The sequence below is a fragment of the Anomaloglossus baeobatrachus genome, chromosome 8, assembly GCF_048569485.1.
Source record: "Anomaloglossus baeobatrachus isolate aAnoBae1 chromosome 8, aAnoBae1.hap1, whole genome shotgun sequence".
Lineage (NCBI taxonomy): Eukaryota > Metazoa > Chordata > Amphibia > Anura > Aromobatidae > Anomaloglossus > Anomaloglossus baeobatrachus.
The window spans coordinates 152,710,107-152,734,627 of NC_134360.1; the positions used below are offsets into that span (position 1 = coordinate 152,710,107).

General features: G+C 46.0%; 1 protein-coding gene across 1 annotated transcript in view; it reads left to right on the forward strand.

Annotated features, from left to right (window-relative positions):
- The window catches only part of LOC142250054 (complement factor H-related protein 1-like), a 513,811-nt gene that overhangs the window by 304,374 nt on the left and 184,916 nt on the right, over positions 1-24,521 (forward strand). The window contains exon 5 of the mRNA XM_075322116.1: positions 10,162-10,299. Within this exon, the coding sequence (XP_075178231.1) occupies positions 10,162-10,299 (138 nt within the window). The remainder of the gene's footprint in view (positions 1-10,161; positions 10,300-24,521) is intronic.

Here is a 24,521-nt window from a genome sequence, read left to right on the forward strand (position 1 = left end):
ATCCTGGCAGCCGGAGTCGAAATCCCTAGGCTGTGGATATGGTCTCCAACCGGAACCGGAGCCCCTAGATTGAAGCCATAAGATATCCTGTTCCTCTAGTCAGCTCCAAAGAGCTTAGACTGGATCCATCAGTATCCATCAACCTTCATCAACCCTGGTGGCTTAAAGAAGTCCCTTTTATAGCCATAACTTTCCCTTAGGATACACTGCGTCCTCATTATCAATACACAACTACAATACAATGATTACTGGAAGAGACTGGAGATACAATAGCTAAGCAAACATGACTTAGCACACATAAGAACAATAGTCTGGCTGAATGTTAAGAAACTTTAACCCATGAGAGTCCATGTCGTCACAGTCATCCCAATCTGTTATCTGCGTCTCATCTTCATCAGTATGTTCCTTATTGTCTCCACCAACAGGTGTTACAGTTTGGGAATGAGGGTGTACATTATGCTCAGAAACTTGGTCATAACGGCCTGAATCTGACTCTCAAAGCTTCTGGGCATCACTGCAGACCATTTTCTGGTCTGTACTCACTGTAGCTTGGGAGCAGAACTCTGATTCACAGGCTATAGTGTGACTGAACAGCTCTGCAGACTCAGCCATCTCTGTTACACCATACACTGCAGGGCGGGTGGGGACTTGAGAGCTGGGAGAAAGCAAGTGCAATTGGGGTGACAACTCAGAGCACTGTTGCTTTTGGATGTTGAAGTTGAGGTGGAGGAGAGGCCACTTGTTGGAGCACTTGAGATCCATTCAAGCATGTTCTTTTTTGTGCATCATCTACCTTTGTTACAGTTGTTCGGTTCCGTAAAAAAGGTAGCACATCCAATTGTCCACGGAAAGTAGTAGACATCTTACTTTTGCTGGAAGATGGACTTTCTTCAGCAGATGTTAATGTAGCTTTCCCACCTACCCCACGGACACAAACTTTTTTTTCCCTTTCTAACACGCCTGTCCCCTTTCCACCAGCATCTGTCCTTTTGCGATTCATTTTGTTAGCAACAAGATTGGACACTTGAAATGTGGTAGCAAAAATGGAGAGGTGGTGTAGATTGCAGAGGTGGTCTAGCTTTATCGACAGCTGAAGAACTAACACTGACTATCCCAATTAATTTTAGTATGCCCCTAATAGTGGCAGCACAATTTGCAATTAGAATTGCGTAGCAAAAATGGACAGGTGTGTAGCATGCACAGGTGCTTTATCGTGATAGGCAGCAAAGGAAGACTAAGGTAGTATCCCACACAGTTTTTGTATGCCCCTTACAGTGGCAGCACAGTTTGCAATTAAAATTGCGTGGCAAAAATGGGCAGGTGTCTAGCATGCACAGGTGCTGTACCTTGATTGGCAGCAAAGGAACACTAAGGTAGTATCCCAGACAATTTTAGTATGCCCCTTACAGTGGCAGCACAGTTTGCAATTAGAATTGCGTAGCAAAAATGGGCAGGTGGGTAGAATGCACAGGTGCTATGGGTCAGTGGACAGCAAAGAAACACTTAGTATTCCAGACACTTTTAGGATGCCACAAAAAGTGTCAGCTCTTTAGGGAAATAAAATAGCGTGGCAAAAATGGGCAGGTGGGTAGAATGCACGGGTGTTGTGGGTCAGTGGACAGTGAAAGAACACTTAACTTAGTATTCCAGACACTTTTAGGATGCCACAAAAAGTGTCAGCTCTTTGGGGAAATAAAATAGCGTGGAAAAAATGGGCAGGTGGGTAGAATGCATGGGTGCTGTGGGTCAGTGGACAGCAAAGGAAAACTAACTTAGTATTCCAGACACTTTTAAGATGTCACAAAAAGTGTCAGCTCTTTCGGGAAATAAAATAGCGTGGCAAAAATGGGCAGGTGGGTAGAATGCATGGGTGCTGTGGATCAGTGGATAGCAAAGGAACACTAACTTAGTATTCCAGACACTTTTAGGATGCCACAAAAAGTGTCAGCTCTTTGGGGAAATAAAATAGCGTGGCAAAAATGGGCAGGTGGGTAGAATGCATGGGTGCTGTGGATCAGTGGACAGCAAAGGAACACTAACTTAGTATTCCAGACACTTTTAGGATGCCACAAAAAGTGTCAGCTCTTTGGGGAATTAAAATAGCGTGCCAAAAATGGGCAGGTGGGTAGAATGCATGGGTGCTGTGGGTCAGTGGACAGCAAAGGAAGCCTCACTTTCTATCCCTGCTAATGAAAAAATGCAGCAAGGAATTGCCTGAGCTGAGGTAGCCAGACACTGTTATCTAAAGCCCTACACAGCGTTTGCACGGACCTGCCTAGCAGCTATGGCTATGAACGCCTGTAAATCAGCCCTGAAAAGGGCTGAAATAACCAGTAGTCCCTAATCCCCAAAGCGCTGTGTAGATTGCACTGTATCTCTATAGCGCACACAGCAGCAGCAGCAGTGGGAGCGGTGGCTGTCACCCTCACGCAGCAGAGAGATAATGGCGGTGACGTGGAAAATGGCCGTGTCTTATAAGGCAAGGACATGTGACATGCACAGCCTATGACACATGCCCTTGCTTGTCTGGCAAAAATCCAATTTGCAGTGTGTGTCTGTGATTTGCTGACAGCCTGGCCCGCCCCACTGTACGCGCAGTTAGGGAAAAAAAAAATGGCGATCGGCATTCTCTCAGCACTCAGCAGCAGCACTGATCTAATCCCCGTTCCCCCTGCACACTATACGCTGAATTTTGATAATAGCGTGATTCACAGTGACACACTATTAGAGTGAAAAGCCAGTTAGTAAGAAGCTAGGCTTTTTGTTGATCGAACCGTTCTCAAACGTAACTCGAACTTCGAGCTTTTAGCCAAAAGCTCGAGTTCGTCAAACGTCTCGAACACCCCCGAAAATCACTCGAACATGAAATTGGCGAACGTCGAACATCGCTCATCTCTACACGGGACTCTGTACCTGCGGATTTTGCTGCGGAAAACCTGCTGATTTATCTGGATTTTCTAGATCAATCCGCAGGTTTTAGCAAGTACAGACACTCCCCATGTTATCCTATGGACATTGGGAGTGACTGTGTCCATGCTGCGGATGTCCCGCAACTGCACATAACTGCATGTCAATTATTCCTGCGGAAAACCTGCGGAATTCCTGGCTCTCCACCATGGAGACAGAGGCCGGGACTTCCACAGGTAAGTCACGTGAATGTTCGCTGGAATCCCGCAGCAATGGATAGCTGCAGATTCCGGGGATCAGCTGCGGGAAACCTGCAGATGTAGCTGCGGATATATCCGCGGGTACAGAGTCCCGTGTGCACATAGCCTTAAGATTGTGTAAAAGATAGTTTTGAAACCCCAGCATGCACGCGTCAGTTTCCAGGAGAGAAGCATCTGGCAAAATGTACTCTTGTACCAAGGATCTAACAGAGTGGCAAGCAAGTAGTCAGCACTACTTCTTATCATAATAATTCTGGAATCATGTTCAAAATGCGCTCATGTGTCAGTCGCTTCTGTGAGGTCCAAGGTGTCCATAGTTTGTTGGTGGCAGGTTAACATTCAAGCTTGCTTCATCCGTCTCTTCCTACCAACCATGGGCAACAGAGAGGGGATCAATCTCTTCATCTCCTGACTGTTGCGCGACCATCACCTCTTCCTCCTTGTCTTCCTCCATTTGTTCCTCGGCTCAAGCACTTTCACTAACAGCTTGCCTGGTACCATGAGACCCCTCGATGGCTGTACTCCACCATCCCATGCCAATCGCCAGTGCGATGACAGACCTGACCTTAGAGATATTGTTTCCCTTCTGCATCCTTCTCTGCTTCCTTCTCTTCCACTGGGATCATGACCTGCAGAGTATTCAAAGTTTGCTCCAGCATGTAGATGACAGGAATAGTGATGCAAATGATGGCTTTGTCAGCACAAACCATCTTAGTAGACATTTCAAAACCCTGAAGAATAGTACAGAGGTACTTTATCTGTGCCCACTCCACAAGCACAGGAGATAACTCTGTGGAGCAAAGAAGTGCAATAGGGTCTTACCCAGCAGGGAAAAAATTGACAGAAATTAGGCGCACTCACCTATTGCGTCTGTGAAAGTCACAACCCCTGTAAAACACATGCAGAGATGGTAACAGATGCAGCTCCGAGGTTAGACATAGAACAAATTGAAGAAGAAATCGGGTATAAGCCATGCTATCACCACGGAATCCGATGTTAATTTAATTCCTTTATTTTTTTTCTCCAGGTCAAAGCATTTCAGAGACATCTGTCTCCTTCATCATGACATCAAAGGAAGAGTATCCTGTACCTTTAATGTCCTGATGAAGGAGACGTGTGTCTCTGAAACGCTTCGACCTGTACAAAAAATAAAGTAATTAAATTAACATCGGATTCCGTGGTGATAGCGTGGCTTATACCCGATTTCTTCTTCAATTTGTTTCTTCTGCCCACTCCACAAACGTAATTTGCTCCACATCAGGACTGCATTGTTCCAGGCTATGCATCAGGACATACTGCAACAGGAGTTGTCCCTGCAGCCACAGGTGCTGCAACTTCTGCAGACTGGAATTTCACTCTGTCGGCACGTCGCATATCAACCGGTTAATCAGTAGAGATGAGCGAGGTTCGAGGTTCGCCAATTTCATGTTCAAGTGATTTTGGGGGGTGTTCGAGTCATTCAACGAACTCAAACGATTTGCTAAAAGTTCGGCAGTTCGAGTTACGTTCGAGAATGGTTTGATCACCAAAAGTGTGGCTTTTTACAGCTACATGTGCAGGGGGCCGTCGCTGGCAGCCTGCGGTAAGCTGGTAACCAGAGTAAATATCGGGTGTCCAAGCAAAGCGCTTTGCTTAGTAACCCGATGTTTACCCTGGCTACGTGTGCAAAAATCCCCAAAAGCCACATAGAAGCACTTCTGTGTGACTTCTGTCGGATGCTTCTGCAGTCTGTGTCCCGCTTCAGCAGTGTCCAAAGCTTCCCGCACTGTACGGTGTCCGCAGCTGCCCACACTGCAGTGACAGCAGCCGCGGGGATGACAAGCACTGCCGTCAGGAGGTTAGTGAAGTTCCTTACCTGCGTTGATGAAGTCCTGCCCTCCCGACGTCAGTGCTGTCACTGTCCTCCATGGACGCTGCTTGTCACATCTCCTCTCGCTGCCGACCCGAGACTGTCACTAGCGGTGACGTCACAGGCACCCTCGATACTTGGTTGTGAAGGCGGCGGTCATTGAACTCAGTGACAGCTCTGCTATCAGGAGTGCAGCAATCACCGCAGGTAATGTACCTCGCTATCCTCCTGACAGCAGCACTCATCATGCCCTGCAGTGACCTGGGCTGACCTATTGATGTTAGCTCAGGTCACTGCATTGCTCTCCCAGCCAATATGGAACATTCTGTTCTTCATTGACTGGGACATTGACTATGGTATGGATCGTCATAGGAACCCCTTGGATTACACCAGACCTGGATTTGTTTTTCTTTCTAATAAATTGGTGAAAGAAGGAATGTTTTGGGGAGTATTTTTTCAAGCAAAAATGTGTTTGTCGTCTATTTTTTTTATCACTGACTGGGTTGGTGATGTCGGGTATCTGATAGACGCCTGACATCATGAACCCCAGGACTTGATGTCAGGTGACATTACACATCTGGTATTAACCCCACATATTACCCCCTCTGCCACCAGAGCAACGGATGAGCTAGAGCGAAGCACCAGGATTGGCGCATCTAATGGATGTGCCACTTTTGGGGCGGCTGCGGCCTTCTATTTTTAGGCTGGGGAGAGTCCAATAACCATGGACCTCCCTAGTCTGAGAATATCAGACCCCAGCTGTCCGCTTTACCTTGACTGGTGATCCAATTTTGGGGGGACCACCACATGTTTTTTTTTTTTAATATTATTTATTTAATTTAAAATAACAGCGTGGGGTGCCCTCATTTTTGGATTACCAGCCAAGGTGAAGCTGCCAGCTGTGGTCTGCAGGCTGCATGCCACATGGATGCATCCATGGACCGCAAAAACTGATCGGTCGTGTGAATGTAGCCTTATTCTGATCTGCCTTTTAGGCAGAAATAAGTGAATAGCGCCTCCCAGCGTCAGAAAATCTCTGGTGTTTCAGGGGGTAGCTGAGACCCTGGAGATCATGATTCAGGCCGGTTTTTCCGGTACCCCACTCAAGTGATCACCGGTATACACCGTATACCGATGATCACATTACAGTAAATGACAGCGCCGGTAAAAAATTATTTATCTCTAATCTGGCATGAACAAACATGTCTCATGGGAGATAAATCTCCTCCCCGGTCCCCGCCAGTCCCCCGGTGTCGCCAAAGTGCCCCCCCTGACCCCCTCCCGGAAATCCAAGATGGCCGCACGCACAGCAGCGCGCTGGCCGCATTCACCCTACTCCTCTGATTTCTGTCGCATGTGTCATGACACATGCAACAGAAAATTCATCCCCAGGCCCTGCCATGTCACCCCCTATAACGCCACCGGTGTTCCCCGGTGTCCCACGGTACCTGTGCAGCGTTGATCCCCCGCGGCCCCCTCCTTCACAATAGACGCTTCTGCATGCACAGAGCGGCTGTCAGCTCAGCTTCCTGTGTTCAGACACAGTGAGTGGCTGTAACAATGCATCTGTGCGCTACTGCTCATGAGGTAAGGAACACAGTTGATCAGGAGAGCTAAACTACATTTCCAAATGGAGGTATTTGATTTTATAGTTGCCCTGCTGAACGGCTACCAAACATGAGAGTCCATTATACACCACAAGAAAACATGTCTAAATAGCGAGCTCTGTTTTTTAGTATTCATTCAGCTGAATAACTGGACTTAAAGGGGTATTCCATCTCCAAGATCCTATCCCCAATATATAGTAGGTGGAATAGCAATAATATCAGCAAATACCAATATTTGGAAATGTAGAATAGTTCTCCTGATTAGGCATGCCCTTACCTAATGAACAGGATATTGCTGCTTTGGTAGCAACAGTTACGACATGGACTCTGCTGCTGTGGACCCGGGGAGAGTGGGTGCAGATTCATTGCACCCACACTCCTCACATGGAGGGTCTGCACTCCTAGAAAATGGAGGAAACGTTCCCTGAGCGTGTCCCCCCATATTATAGATGGTCCAGAGTCGTCGTGGGACCCCCTTATTTTTTTTTCCTTACAATAAATTGGTAAAAGAGGGAATGTTTTGGGAAGTGTTTTTTCAAATACATTTTTTTTTGTCTATCTTTTTTGTTAGTACTGACAGTTTGGGATGTCAAGTATCTGATAGACACCATGACATCACAAACTGCTGGGCTTGATGTCAGGTGACCTTACAGCTAGTATCAACCCCATTTATTACCCCGTTTGCCACTGCACCAGGGCACGGGATGAGCTGGGGTGAAGCCCCAGGATTGGCGCATCTAATGGATGCGCCACTTCTGGGGCGCCTGCGGCCTGCTAGTTTTAGGCTGTGAAGGGCCAATAACTATGGACCTTCCTACCCTGAGAATACCAGACCACAGCTGTCCGCTTTACCTTGGCTGGTAATCCAATTTGGGGGGGACCCTACTTTTTCTTGTAATTATTATTATTTATAAAATAATTATAAAAAAAGAGCCTGGGGTGACCTCCACATTGGATCCCCAACCACGGTAAAGCTGCCAGCTGTGGTTTTCAGGCTACAGCCGTCTGCTTTCCCTTAGCTGGCTATCAAAAATGGGGGGACTCCACGACATTTTTTTTTTTTTAAACTATTTTTTTAAATAAAAAAAAATAATGGGCTTCCCTGTATTTTGATTGCCAGCCAAGGTAACGCCAGGCAGATGGGATGGCAACCCGTAGCTGTCTGCTTTATCTGCGGTGAGAATCAAAAATACCGTGGGACGCTACGTCATTTTTTTTAATGATTTATTTTTATAGTACTGTGATGTCAGCCAATCAAAATACAGGGAAGCCTATTTTTTTTTAGTTATTTAAATAAATAATTAAAAAAAAATATATGGACTCACGCTGCATGTTTTGTATTGCTAGCTAAGGGTGATCCAAGCAGTTACTGGATACTAACCCCCACTGCTTGGTGTTACCTTCACTGGCAATGGAATATCTAGGGAAGCATTTTTTATTTTTTTTGCCAAAAAACTAAAAAAAAAATGACGTGAGCTTCACTATATTTTTGTATGCTAGCCAGGTACAGCAGGCAGGTACAGCTGCCCCCAACCCCCAGCTGCCTATTTGTACCCGGCTGGGAACTAAAAATATAGGAAAGCCCTTTTTTTAATTATTTCATGAATTTCATGAAATAATTAAAAAAAAAAAACGATGTGGGCTTCGCCCCATTTTTGTGTCCAGCCAGGTACAGGCAGGTTGGTCCGTGGTTTCTGGGCCCTTCTCCTGCGAATTGCTGTCCGTAGCCGCCCAGAAAATGGCGCTTTCATAGAAGCGCCATCATCTGGCGCTGTATCCAACTCTTCCAGCAGCCCTGAAGCCGGGTGGCTTGCTGGGTAACAATGAATTAAAGCTAGCTTTGTTTTACTAGCTAATATTAAGCCAGAGATTCTTAATGTCAGGCATGTTTGACCCGGCCATTAAGAATCTTCAATAAAGGGTTAAAAAAAGACACCACACAGAGAAAAAATACTTTAATAGAAATAAATATACAGACACACTTAGAGACTCCATGTTTATTACTTCCTTTCAGCCCTCCACGATCCATGGTCTTCTGTCTTCTTTCTCCTTCAACCCATGGAGCTCTGCTACAGCAGACAGCACAGCATGGGAGGAAGAACGCTGCTGGTGCCGTGCAGTCTTTTCACTCAGTGAGTGAGCAGAACTGCGTGCTGTAAGCGGTGACGTCACCGCTGACAGTTGGTTACCATAGCAATGGTGCTCCGATCACGTGATTCCCGTGCCGCTATTTACCGGCTGTGACAGCTAGTCCCTGCATGTGGGCTGACTCTGTAAAGAGCGCCCACATGCAGAAATGGGGAGTCGACCATGTGCCAGAGCATTTCGCCGGTACACGGAAATGCTTGAACGATCACCGCGTACTGGATAGATGCACTGACAGGACCTAGCAATGATGACTTCTAGCCATGTGACCAGTCTGTAGCCAATGAGATAATAGACACCTGACTGGTCATATGCTATTTTGACATCACGATAGGTACTATCATCAGTGCTGGTTACCGGGAGGACGCAGCGATTATCGGAAGGAAAAGCGGTGGGAGACAGATTGCAGGACGCGTCGCGGGGACCTGTAAGTGTTATAGCAATGTTTATTAATTGTATGTGTACATGTATAATGTGTTTTTATGTGTTTGTGTTTGACTCCCATTGTTTTCAATGGGGTTCGAGTTGGTTGTTGAAAGGTTCGTTGAACTTTCATCTAACGGAGTCTCCGTTCGGCAAACCGAACCAAACTCGAACGCTAGGGGGGTGGCTCATCTCTATTAACCAGTAGGACGAAAGACCTCTGTAGCGATGCAAATAGATTAGCTAGGAGCTGTGAACGGCAGAAATGAGCACACAGTGACCATGTTTTGGCAAACAAAATTGCTGTACAACCAGGTTGAGGACATGAACCATGCAAGGCACATGTGTGATGTTGCCCAAGTACAGGGCCAACATCTGGTTCACATCATTATAGCACATGGCCTCCCCTGGTTCCAGGTTCAGTGGAGAGAACCATTGCTCAAACTCAGCCTGGATAGCTGTCCACAACTCTTCAGCTGTGTGACTGCATACTCCAATGCATTTTAATTTCAAAACTGCCTGATTGCAATGAGCCATGGCTTCACTTTACAGAGGTGGGAGGCATTCTCTGCACTGTTGGAATGCGTTTTACATTTGACAAAAAAGTTGATTAACAGTGATTCAGGCATCTCTAACATTAATTCATGAATCAAGCTATCTCTTCCTGTACAGTGAAAACTTTCGAATACTGTACCACCTCATTGTTCACCTAATCAACACTAGAATTACTACTGGAGTCATCTTTTACATTATTATCCCATAAGATAATTTCTGTAGTATTGGGTGGTCATCTAAGAAACTTTACATTTTTTTAATTTAACTTTCTTTGCATCCACACGACTGAGTGATAAAAGCTGTTAACACACAGAAATGGTCATTTGGTCACTGTGTCATTTCTATGTCACCTCTTTGGATCTAATATCCATAATTACAATAAATAATGAGAAATGTATCTGTTTATTTTTTACAGCTATTACCTGTAAACATGGGTCTTCCGTATACAAAGATAAGGATGTCATTAGCTACACATGTCCTGATGGGAAAAGGCCGAAATACAATCTTGTGCAGTGTTTTAATTATGGCTGGGGTCCACCAATTATTTGTGAAGGTAAGTCAATGAATCTGAAAAGGAAGTGCATTAGTGATGTTAAAAATATGCCCTGGAATTATAGAGTTCTGGCTACTTATGTTTTTTTTTACTTTAGAGTAATGATGACTGACTTCGACTTCCCCACATTTTCAATGCTATATTCTCCGTACAGTTTGGTTTGTTTCAATACCAAAGAGCCAGAGGCAGACAGGGAAAGAGACAGAGGCAGACAGGGAAAGAGACAGAGGCAGACAGGGAAAGAGACAGAGGCAGACAGGGAAAGAGACAGAGGCAGACAGGGAAAGAGACAGAGGCAGACAGGGAAAGAGACAGAGGCAGACAGGGAAAGAGACAGAGGCAGACAGGGAAAGAGACAGAGGCAGACAGGGAAAGAGACAGAGACAGGGAAAGAGACAGGGAAAGAGACAGAGACAGGGAAAGAGACAGAGACAGGGAAAGAGACAGAGACAGGGAAAGAGACAGAGACAGGGAAAGAGACAGAGACAGGGAAAGAGACAGAGACAAGCAAAAAAGACAGGGAAAGAGACCGACAGAGACAAGGAAAGAGACAGGAAAGGAGACAGAGGCAAACTGGAAAAGAGACAGATGGGGAAAGAGACAGATGGGGAAAGAGACAGACCTGGAATGAAACACACCTGGAACAAGACAGACATGGAAAGAGACAGATGGGGAAAAAGACAGACATGGAAAGAGACAGATGGGGAAAAAGACAGACATGGAAAGAGACAGATGGGGAAAAAGACAGACATGGAAAGAGACAGATGGGGAAAAAGACAGACATGGAAAGAGACAGATGGGGAAAAAGACAGACATGGAAAGAGACAGATGGGGAAAAAGACAGACATGGAAAGAGACAGATGGGGAAAAAGACAGACATGGAAAGAGACAGATGGGGAAAAAGACAGACATGGAAAGAGACAGATGGGGAAAAAGACAGACATGGAAAGAGACAGATGGGGAAAAAGACAGACATGGAAAGAGACAGATGGGGAAAAAGACAGACATGGAAAGAGACAGATGGGGAAAAAGACAGACATGGAAAGAGACAGATGGGGAAAAAGACAGACATGGAAAGAGACAGATGGGGAAAAAGACAGACATGGAAAGAGACAGATGGGGAAAAAGACAGAGATGGAATGAGACAGATGGGGAAAAAGACAGAGATGGAAAGAGACAGATGGGGAAAAAGACAGACATGGAAAAAGACAGATGGGGAAAAAGACAGACATGGAAAGAGACAGATGGTGAAAAAGACAGACATGGAAAGAGACAGATGGGGAAAAAGACAGACATGGAAAGAGACAGATGGGGAAAAAGACAGACATGGAAAGAGACAGATGGGGAAAAAGACAGACATGGAAAGAGACAGATGGGGAAAAAGACAGACATGGAAAGAGACAGATGGGGAAAAAGACAGACATGGAAAGAGACAGATGGGGAAAAAGACAGGCATGGAAAGAGACAGATGGGGAAAAAGACAGACATGGAAAGAGACAGATGGGGAAAAAGACAGACATGGAAAGAGACAGATGGGGAAAAAGACAGACATGGAAAGAGACAGATGGGGAAAAAGACGGACATGGAAAGAGACAGATGGGGAAAAAGACAGACATGGAAAGAGACAGATGGGGAAAAAGACAGACATGGAAAGAGACAGATGGGGAAAAAGACAGACATGGAAAGAGACAGATGGGGAAAAAGACAGACATGGAAAGAGACAGATGGGGAAAAAGACAGACATGGAAAGAGACAGATGGGGAAAAAGACAGACATGGAAAGAGACAGATGGGGAAAAAGACAGACATGGAAAGAGACAGATGGGGAAAAAGACAGACATGGAAAGAGACAGATGGGGAAAAAGACAGACATGGAAAGAGACAGATGGGGAAAAAGACAGACATGGAAAGAGACAGATGGGGAAAAAGACAGACATGGAAAGAGACAGATGGGGAAAAAGACAGACATGGAAAGAGACAGATGGGGAAAAAGACAGACATGGAAAGAGACAGATGGGGAAAAAGACAGACATGGAAAGAGACAGATAGAGAAAGAGAGAGACAGGCAGACACAGAGCTAGAGAGAGACAGACAGGTAAAGAGACAGATAGAGAAAGAGAGAGACAGGCAGACACAGAGCTAGAGAGAGACAGACAGGGAAAGAGACAGAAAGATACACAGAGACAGATACACGGAGACAGATACACGGAGACAGACACACGGAGACAGACACACGGAGACAGACACACAGAGACAGACACACAGAGACAGACACACAGAGACAGACACACAGACAGAAAGAGACACAGATAGACAGACAGAGACAGACACAGACAAACAGAGACTGGGGGAGAGACAGAGAGACAGTTACTTTCCCGGGCATCGCCCGGGTATTACAGCTAGTACTGTATATACACAAACTGGCAAACAGTTATTTTGACAGGTTATAACTCTGGAACGCTTCTACGACTCCCAGTAATTCTGAGATTTCTTTTTTCATGACAGTTTGTAATTCACGATAGTGGTAACTTTAAGACAATATTGTTTGCTTTTATTTGTGAAAATATCTGAAATTTAGCAAGTTTCCAACTTTGAATTTCAATGAACTTAATCTGAGAGTTTTGTAACACAAAATAGTTACTAAATAACATTTCCCATATGTCTACTTTACATTAGCGCAATTTTTGAACCACTATATTTTTTTGTTTGGAAGTTAGAAGGGTTCAAATTTCATCGGCAATTTCTCATTTGGCCAACTAAATTTGCAAAATAATTTAGGGACCATATCACCTTTGAAGTGACTTTCAGAAGCCCACTAACGATGGCAAAACACATATATAGCAAGAGTATCCCTTACAGCTGCCTTACACATACCAAATTTAAAGTGCCCAGTGCAAAGGCAGGTCAGTCCTAAATAGCCCGGCTTTCCCCAAGGAGAAAGAGCTCCCTAACCCCCCAACACGCGGTTTGCAAGAAAAAAATGAGTCTCAATCCAAATGGCTTCTTCAGGGAGAGAAGAATAGCTACTCTTGACACTTTAAATTTGGTATGCGTGAGGCAGCTGTAATAGGATATACCATCATGTACCAATTCTGCCTTTTAGTACGCACATCATCCCTATTTAAATGTCCGTATGGGTTTAAAAAAACATACAGAATTTCAAGGGATACTCTCCCTATATGTGTGTGTTTTGCCATCGGTCGCTGGCAACATGAATGGATAACATTTTTTGTTGCAACTGTATTATTTCCTTACAAATGAGGCGGTGAGGCCTAAGATTTATGAAATTTATAGGATTATTACTGCTACACATATGCATGTTGTTGCCCACTATTCAGGATACAACAAAGGTGTTTTTGTATTTTTCTATCCCTGTGAGACTCTGGACACATGTACTTTAACGGGATATTACAATTATAGAAACAGTATTTGGTTGCACACTACATTTTATGTTGTAAAGGAGCTTTTACACTTTTTGACCATGTATACAGGTGTATTGTTCCCTTGATGAATGTTTTAAATCACAGTTGTCATTTTAATATGATCACCACCACTTTGTGTTTGCAGTGTTTTGAAAGATAAGTGTATCCGGCTGTCCACTTAAAGTGTAAACCGCCTAAGATGAACAAGTCATGGGACAAGTCATGGATGTCCAGTGACTTTACCACCCCAGTCACAGACTGTGCAGACTGGGCGATAGTGTACTGCCAGGCTTCTGTGAGGAAGAGGCCAACACATGTCTGTCATGTATCTCATGATTTGTAAATGCTAAGTGCCAGGTCAGATCTAGTGCGTTGCATAGGCAATACCTCTCTGCTGTTTTAACATCCTATGGGGAGGGGAGTAATTGATGCTACTGTATTGTCTGCCTGTAAGGTATTTAAATGTTGAGACTCCAAGTTGAGTCTTGTAGGTAGTGCATCATCTTGCTGTTTCTTGTGGCTTTTTTTCTGTAGTGCCAGGGGTATGGGAGCACCAGCCCTACACCTGTCTTTTATCTTGCTGTCTCTGGTGAAGGAAGAAATGCAAGGCGCAAGCCTTCTTCCTGAGCCAGTCCTACACTTCCATGTTTCTTTGTTGGGCTATTTGTAGTGTGTGCCAATTGTTGCCACTTTTCCTGTTGCCTGACCTTAATTTTTGGAAATGTGGAGACTCCAAGTAGAGTCTCCATTTGGCTTTTGTCTATAGTGCCAGGGGTATGGGAGCACCAGCTTGCAGGAAGCATATTTTTGACTTCCAGCTCTGTAAATTGTCCTTCTCCACAAATCAGAACATTATCATTAGGGATGAGCGAGCAGTAAAATGCTCGGGTACTTGACCCAAGCACCGAGCCCAATGTTAACCTATGGGAAACTCCAGCATTTTTCTGGCGGCACCCACGGCGGACTGCAGAAAACCTAAAATGTCACAAATGTATAATAACAGTGCTCAAATGACATGACTTTCGCTTAGTAGCGTATGTGTGGCAGTTTCTCTTTGCCTGTACATTCGCTGCTAAGTGAAATCAAAAGTGCACCGTAGAAAAAAATAGCATACTCACCTCTCTGCAGACTCCTGGGACACGTCCAATCGGCACCAGGACCTCCCGGAAATCAGCTGATGCTGTCACCTGACAGCATCATCTGATTAAGTCTGGTCAAAAGCTGTCTTTTTACCGCCCAGCCAGGTTAAACAATCAGCTGACAGCCTCGTTTAAGTCCAGTGGTGAAAAGTCGGCCAGCTTTTTACCGCCCGGCTTTTAAACAATCAGATGATGAATCAAGCGATTGTTCATAAAAGCTAGCCAGCTTTTTACCGCCCGGCCGGTTTAAATAATCAGATGATGCTGTCAGGTGAAAGCATCAGCTGCTTACTGGCGGGTCCTGGAGCAGATCGGACGTGTCACGGAAGTCTGCAGAGAGGTGAGTATAGTTTTTTTTTTCTACTGATGCATCAGCTGATTATTTAAATGGCTTTTAAACAATCAGCTGATGTGTCATCTGATTCAGGTACTTGAGCCTGGCACATCATCTGATCGGTTTTCCTTACGGCAAACCGATCGTATGATATTGGATCCGGATTGGACATCGCAGGACCCTCAACTCAGGACTGTGGCAGAGGGGGGGGGGGTCTTTAATTCAATAAAGATGGAGTCACTAATTATGTTCTGTTTTATTTCTAATAAAAATATGTTTCTCTGTGTTGTGTTTTTTTTTATCTTCACTAGAAATTCATGGTGGTCATGTTTAATATTGGCGTGACACCATGAATTTCGGGCTTAGTGCCAGCTAATAATACACAGCTGGTCCTAGCCCTAACCCCATTATTACCCAGCGTGTCACCCGGCCCCAGGGCTGCTGGAAGAGTTAGATACAGTGCCCGTAGATGGCGCTTCTATGGCACCATTTTCTGAGGTGGCTGTGCACTGCAGTTCACAGTGGGGGGCCCCAGAAAGCTTGGGCCACCCTCTACTTCGGATTGAAGTCCCCAGCTGCCTAATTGTAACTGGCAAGACACAAGAATTGTGCAAAGACCACGTCATTTTTTTAAAAAAAATATTTATTAAATTCATGAAATATTGAAAAAAAAGGGCTTCCCTATATTTTTGGTTCCCAGCTGGGTACAAATAGGCAGCTGGGAGTTGGGGGCAGCCCATATCTGCATGCTTTACCTGGCTGGCATACAAAAATATGGCGAAGCCCATGTCAATTTTTTACAAAACTTCAATAAAAATTAAATAAAAAAACAAACAAACACGTAACACTAACTCTAAGGTTATGGGTAAAAAATAATGTGTGGGCTCCCAATAGAGATGAGCGAACCTCTAGAGGCTCGAGTTCGGTTCGTCAAATGGAGGCCGCGTTCGAGTTTGGTTCAGCGAGCTGTTCGAAGAACCTCAGTTTGTACTAACAAAACAGATAGACAAAAAAAAAATGTATTTGATAACACTCCCTAAAACATTCCCTCTTTCACCAATTTATTGTAAGGAAAAAAAAATAAGGGGGTCCCATGACGACTCTGGACTGTCTAGAATATGGGGGGACACGCTCGGGGATTGTATCCCCCATTTTCTAGGAGTGCAGACCCTCCATGTGAGGAGTGTGGGTGCAATGAATCTGCACCCACTCTCCTCGGGTCCACAGCAGCAGAGTCCATGTGGTAACTGTTGCTACCAAAGCTGCAATGCCCTGCTCATGAGGTAAGGGCATGCCTAATCAGGAGAACTATACTAAATTTGCTAATAAAGGTATTTGCTAATATTATTACTATTCCACCTACTATATATTGGGGATAGGATCTTGGAGATGGAATACCCCTTTAAGTCCAGTTATCCTGCTGAATGAATACTAAACAACAGAGCTCGCTATTTAGATGTGTTTTCTTGTGGCGTATAACGGACTCTCATGTTTGGTAGTCGTTCAGCAGGGCAACTATAAAATCAAATACCTCCATTTGGAAATGTAGTTTAGCTCTCCTGATCAACTGTGTTCCTTACCTCATGGGCAGGGCATTGCAGTAGCTTACAGATGCATGGTTACCGCCACTCACTGTGTCTGAACACAGGAATCTGAGCTGACAGCCGCTCTGTGCATGTGGCAGCATCTATTGTGAAGGAGGGGGCCGTGGGGGATCAACGCTGCACAGGTGCCGTGGGACACAGTGGAACACCGGTGGGGTTATAGGGGGTGACCTGGCAGGGCCTGGGGAGGAGTTTTCTGTCACATGTGTCATGGCACATGCGACAGAAATCAGAGGAGTAGGGTGAATGCGGCCGGCGCGCTGCTGTGCGCGCAGCCATCTTGGATTTCCGGGAGACGGTTCGGGGGGGCACTTTGGCGACAGCGGGGGACCGGAAGGGACAGGGGAGGAGATTTGTCTCACATCTGACATGTTTGTTCGTGCCAGATGGGAGATAAATAATTTTTTGCCGGCACTGTCATTTACTGTAACGTGATCATCGGTATACGGTGTATACCGGTGATCACGTGAGTGGGGACCAGAAAAAACGGCCTGAATCATGATCTCCAGGGTCTCAGCTACCCCCTGAAACCCCGGAGATTTTCTGACGATGGGGGGACGCTATTCACTTATTTCTGCCTGCTGTTTATAAACAGCAGATCAGAATAAGGCTACATTCACACGACCAATCTGTTTTTGCGGTCCACAAAAAAAATGTCCGTTTTTTTCACGGGTGCATTGGTGTGGCATCCGTTTCCGTTCCATATACAGTACGTATGTCATCCGTTTGTCATCCGTGTGCCTTTAGTTTTTTGCGTACTGCAAAAAAACTGAAGGAGAAAAAAATACATAAATTTACCCAGGATCCATAGCTTCAACCTACATGAGGCGGTCACATGTTCACTCCAGTGCTATTTTCTACTGCTTTTCACAGCGTAGACCGCTCTGGAGATTTTCATTTGCTTGTACACTTCATATCAGTCTTTTCTGTCATTATAATGGCAGAAAGACACATAATGTCCCACTCTCCTTCATTTTGTAATCGTAAAAAATAAATAAATTTAAAAAAAAAAATGACGTGGCGTTCCCCCTATTTTTGATAGCCAGCTAGGGTAAAACAGACGGCTGCAGCCTGCAGACCACAGCTGGCAGATTCACCTTTGCTTGTAATCCAAAACTGAGGGCATCCCACACTGTTTTTTTAAACTAAATAAATAATTAAAAAAAAAATACATGGGGGTTCCCCCAAAATTGGATCACCAGCCAAGGTAAAGCGGACAGCTGGGGTCTGATAAATAGCAGGCTGCAGCAGCCCCAGAAGTGGCGCATCCATTAGATGCGCCAATCCTGGTGCTTCGCTCTAGCTCATCCCGTTGCCCTGGTTCGGTGGCAAACGGGGTAATATATGGGGTTAATACCAGATGTGTAATGTCACCTGACATCAAGCCCTGGGGTTCGTGATTTCAGGTGTCTATCAGATACCCAACATTACCAACCCAGTCAGTAATGAAAAAAAATAGACGACAAACACATTTTATTTAAAAAAACACTCCCCAAAACATTCCCTCTTTCACCAATTTATTAGAAAGAAAAACAAATCCAGGTCTGGTGTAATTCAAGTGGTTCCCATGACGATCCATACCATAGTCAATGCCCCAGTCAATGACGAACAGAATGATCCATATTGACTGGGAGAGTAGTGTAGTGACCTGAGCTAACATCAATAGGTCAGCCCAGGTCACTGCAGGGCATGACAAGTGCTGCTGTCAGGAGGATAGCGAGGTACATTACCTGCGGTGATCGCTGCACTCCTGATAGTAGAGCTGTCACTGCAGGGCATGACAAGTGCTGCTGTCAGGAGGATAGCGAGGTACATTACCTGCGGTGATCGCTGCACTCCTGATAGCAGAGCTGTCACTGAGTTCAATGACCGCCGCCTTCACAACCAAGTATTGAGGGAGCCTGTGACATCACCGCTAGTTACAGTCTCGGGTCGGCAGCGAGAGATGTGACAAGCAGCAGCCATGAAGGACAGTGACAGCGCTGACGTCGGGAGGGCAGGACTTCATCACCGCAGGTAAGGCTAGGTTCACATTTCCGTTGTTTTGCATCAGTCACATGTGTTGCTTGATGCTTGTGACTGATGCGTTGTACAACGGATGACAAGAATAGAATTCATTGTCAGATCAGCTTATCGCTCTCATTAGCCTGCCGGCTTTTGAGAATGAACAGATCTCCCGGCGGCTGGCTAATGAGAGCGATCGGCTGATCATTCACAATAGCTGGCTGCCGAGAATGTGTGTGGACGGCGGAGTGCGAGGTGGATGGAGCCGAGCGGGGCCATGTGTGCGGGCGGCGGAGTGCGAGGTGGGTAGAGCCGAGCGGGGCCATGTGTGAGGGCGGCGGAGTGTGAGGTGGGTGGAGCCGAGTGGGGCCATGTGTGCGGGCAGCGGAGTGTGAGGTGGGTGGAGCCGAGCGGGGCCATGTGTGAGGGCGGCGGAGTGTGAGGTGGGTGGAGCCGAGCGGGGTTATCTGTGCGGGCAGCGGAGTGCGAGGTGGGTGGAGCCAAGCAGGGCCATGTGTGCGGGCGGCTGAGTGCAAGGTGGGTGGAGCCGAGCGGGGCCATGTGTGCGGACGGCGGAGTGCGAGGTGGGTGGAGCCGAGCGGGGTCATGTGTGTGGACGGCGGAGTGCGAGGTGGGTGGAGCCGAGCGGGGCAATGTGTGCGGGTGGCGGAGTGCGAGGTGGGTGGAGCCGAGCAGAGCAATGTGTGCGGGCGGCGGAGTGCAAGGTGGGTGGAGCCGAGTGGGGTAATGTGTGCGGGCGGCGGAGTGCAAGGTGGGTGGAGCCGAGCGGGGCCATGTGCCAAGCGGGGCCATGTGTGCGGGCGGCAGAATGCGAGGTGGGTGGAGCCGAATGGGGCTATGTGTGCGGGCGGCAGAGTGCGAGGTGGGTGGAGCCGAGCGGGGCCATGTGGTGCTGAGGACAACAGTGCCGGGGACTGCATGGCTGGGGACAGGTGAGTGTGAGTGTGTGTGTGTACATGCCGAGTGCAGGAGGGGACGGAGCCGAGCGGGGAAGTGTCGGCTCCCTGCACACATAGCCAGGGTACATATCGGGTTACTAAGGAAAGCGCTTTGCTTGGATACCCGATATTTACCCTGGTTATTAGCCTACCGCAGGCTGCCAGCGATGGCTCCCTGCACACTAAAGCTGTTAAAAGCCATATTTTTGGTGATCAAACCGTTCTCGAACTGTCGAGCTTTTAGCAAAAACCTCGAGTTAGAGTTTGATCTCGAGCACCCCCCAAAATCACTCGAACATGAAATTGGCGAACTTCGAACATCGCTCAACTCTAGCTCCCACTACATTTTCTATTGTTAGCTAAGGGTAACCCAAGCAGCTACTGGTTGCTAACCCCCACTGCTTGGTGTTACCTTCACTGGCAATATAAAATCCAGGAAAGCACTTTTTTAAGTTTTTTTGCCAAAAAACTAAAAATAATGACGTGTGTTTTGCCATATTTTTGTATGCTAGCCAGGTGCAGCAGGCAGGTTCGGGCTGCCCCCAACCCCCAGCTGCTTATTTATACCAGGCTTGGAACCAAAAATATAGGGCAGCCCTTTTTTTAATTATTTCATGAATTTCATGAAATAATTAAAAAAAAACGACATGGGCTTTGCCCAATTTTTGTCTCCAGCCAGATACAACTAGGCAGCTGGGGACTGGAATCCTCAGCGCAGGGTGGCCCAAGCTTTCTGGGCCCCCCGCTGAGAATTGCAGTCTGCAGCCACCCCATAAAATGGCGCTTTCATAGAAGCACCTGTGATGACATGGACTCTCAGTGCCTAGCATGGGTTAACTTTCTTAAAATTCAGCCAGACAAGAAAACAGTTTGTTTATAGATGGGGGGTAATCCCTCATTGTTCTACAAGACTCTTGGGAGTTGAGTATTGAAGTTTTTGTTGACTCATGTAATTGTTTTGGCCACTGAAGGCCAGATACCCATTGTATTACAATGTGTTTGCTGGTTGCGATTTAACTTAGCTGTCTCTGCCATTGTCCATTATTACTGGGATATTCTATATGCGGCTTGATATCTTGCCAATAAGAACCCAGTCTTATCTACCAATCGTGAAGACCCCAATGGTCTGAATGGAGAGCTCAGGGGTATAAGAAGGAGGACTGTCCATTGCCCATGGTGACTCTTGCTACATGCTACCAATCTAGGACCTGCGGATCCGATTGGCAAGCCATAACTGAACTTGGATTATAATACTACATGGACTTCAGCATTGAATGCAAGGATTTGGCTGAGATATCAAGGACTACCTAAGGAAGGAATCCAGCTTGGGACAATCCAGTCATCTGACTACAGACTTTGCAGACCTCAGCCAGCTTCCTAAATTTGGCATTATTCCATTCTTGGTGGCTGCCCGCTGAAAGCGGGGTGCTGCTGAATTGGAGTAAGTAGCCCTGGAAGCTCTGAGGCATGGACATTCTAATCCCTGGTGAGCCAACGGAAGGGTGAGACTCTGTTGCCTGTTATATTTGTGTGTTTTGCTGGTTATGTGTTATGTGCCGTTAATTGTTTGGGGATCCAATAAAGTCTTAATATTGTGATTCCCTCACCCTGTGTTGTCTGAGTAGATGAGCCCTGGGCCACGCTGTCTTTCTAAAGGCGGCCGGGCCAACAGACGAGAGCACCCACTGACCCCCATGTCTCCACAGCACCATCTGCTGGTGCTGTATCCAACTCTTCCAGCGGCCCTGGTGCCAGGTGGCACGCTGATTAATAAGGGGTTAATACCAGCTTTGTTTTATCAGCTGGTATTAAGCCCGAGATTCTTAATGTCAGGCCAAGTTTGACCCGGCCATTAAGAATCTCCAATAAAGGGTTAACAAAAGACACCACACAGAGAAAAAATACTTTATTAGAAATAAATACACAGACACACTTAGGGACTCCATCTTTATTACTCCCTCTCACCTTTCCACGATCCTGGTCTTCTGTCTTCTGTCCTCTTCAACTGATGCAGCTATACTATATCAGAAAGCACGGGGGAGGAAGAACGCCTCTGCTCCCCGTGCTGTATAAGCACTCGATGAGTGAGCAGAGACTGTGGGTTGGTAAATGGTGACGTCACCGCTGCCATAGAAACCTAATGAGTTGGTTACTATAACAACAGTGATGTTTGATCACCTAATTCCCGATGCCGCTATTCCCCGACTCCTGCATAAGTCGGTGAATAGCGGTGCCAGTAAACAGGGAGTCAATTACTGCAGGAGTCGGTGAATAGTAACTTGCTCACTAGGTTTCTATGGCAGTGGTGGCACTGGTGATTCCACCGCTTACCAATCCACAGTCTCTGCTCACTCATTGAGTGATTAGACAGAAGCGTTCTTCCTCCCCCCATGCTTTCTGACACACTAAATCTGTCTCTAACTCAGCAGCACTTCACTCTACACTAGCTGACTGTGGATCAGAGTGACAATCACAGCGTCATCAAGTCTTACATAGACCTAATGAGGCTGTTCGGCCAGCAAATCACTGTAATGCCACAACCAATATGGTTGTGGCATTACAGTGTGTGGCAGCCAATTCTTGCATGTGGGCTGACTCTGTAAAGAGCGCCAACATGGAAAGAGGGGAAGCCGAGCATGTGCCCAAGCATCACGCTGGTACTTGGTGCTCACCGAGTATATCGAGTACTGAGATGCTCGGGTGAGCACCGAGTACCAGCGAGCATGCTCACCCATCCCTAGTTATCATCATTGAATACATCATGTACCAATATCTGAAGGTCCAATTCTGTCTGGGTAGAATATTGCTGTAATTCATCCAATACCTCCACCTTTTTGGAATCTGCATTTCAGGATCCCAACTGAATATAAGAATCATCTTCAGTTATATTTGTGACAGCGGAGCCTGTATTCCTCAACCAGCACACTCTATGTAATAAGGTGCTTTTCTTAATGGTGGACACATTGACATTTTGAGAATTAGCAGTGACCATAGAATATTTGGATGCCCATGTATACAGAGATTCTGATACTATCTGTATGTCAGGATCTGGATAAGATGCCATATCCAGAGGGATTTCCACTTTGAATTTCTCAAACAAGCCCAGTGTACTGTGACATTCACTATCATTTGGCTTTGCTTGGTCCACACACAGCAGATTAATCATGGTTTATCTTTCTTACTTTACTTCCTCTACCTTGCATTCAGTTCAGGGTATAGGCCTGTCTGAAAGGATTTTGAATGTCAAGACTCCAACATGGATCTCACTGTTATGTCTTGTGAGTAGTGCCAGGTTTCTGGGAGGAACAGGCGAACACCTACCACTAAGGTCTGTCTTCATTTTTCAAATTAAAATGCAGGCCCACAGCCTGTGTGTTGCATGGACCGTACCTCCCAGCTCTATTAATGCCCTATGGGGAGGGGGACAATTGATGCTACTGTGCTGCTGTCTGCCTGAAAGGATTTTGAATGTCGAGACCATGCCTCACAACTTTTGTAGAAAGGAAAGAGGGACAAAGTATGCAGTGCGCGCAGCGAGGCGCGGCAAATTTTCAGCACGCCCATAGCCACATCCCTAGCCACACCCATTTGGCAGTAAGGGTCATTCAGAAGATGCCCCGGACTGTTCGTTAATAGTCATAGTAGTCAGAATGTTCTTATATTTATGTGTCACTATATGACATGTTGCTTATTTGTGCCTATAAAGCCATGTTCACTGTAAAAAATGAGGATAGCGCAATATGAGAAGCACCCGTGGATAATTTTCTTTAAATTATAGTATAAAACTGCTCACCTTAATAGGTTGTGCGCCCTCGCACAACCTCGGTGGTGAGTGTGTAATTCCTCTGGGGGATGAGAGACTGAGTTGGCTTGACACTATCCGATAATTAGTGGGTGGATCTGGGCAGTTTACCGCTGCTGTCTCCTGGTTCACCGACTCCTTGATTCCTGGAGCTCAGATCGGCTCTGCGTCCTGCCGCTGGGTTGATCAAAGTGGATTATTTTGATCTCTTACTCGCAGCAGCTCTTGCCGGATTTCCTTGCGGGAGTAGACAATGTAGGTAAAAGAGGATGACCGGTCTATGAGCGCTAGTAATAGATGTTAAATCTGCGATTTTTTTGTAGATAGTAAAGCTTTACTGTTAAAATAAAAAAAAAGCTCTTGTTTTCACTTCACAACGCGTTTCAGCAAGATCCACTTGCTTTCCTCAGGTGTAACAAGAGCCAATACACATTAAATTTATAGGTGAAACAATCCCTTTAGGTAGGGCTTATGGGTGTGTCTTACATACAAATAATTTAACCCTTAATTATTAGAAAAATGGAGGGGAGCCAGCACTGCTTATGAGTGGCATGCAACAATGAAAAAGTAAAAAGTGTAATATTCACAAATTCATTCCTACTGTAACAATTCAATGAGATTTTTGGCAAATAATTGATCAATGATTTAAGCCCCCCTGCCCTGTCACGGCAAATCTCTATAAGGGGGGTCCCTACACTACAGTTATAATATACATACGTACCATAAGGTCTCATGTAATGCGCAGGACCATATGAGAACATCACCTACCTGAGAAGTGTCAGAACTGCTCCCATGCTGCAAGGGCTGACAACTGCGAGTAGAAGGGCAGTCCAGGTGCCGGTGCGTGCGCAGAACCACACACACCAGCACAATGTCAGAACTAGCCCCCACAGTGTCAGACCAGCAGACATGGATGAAGGGCGGAACAGCCCCAGGCAGGTGGTGCTTAAGTAATAATG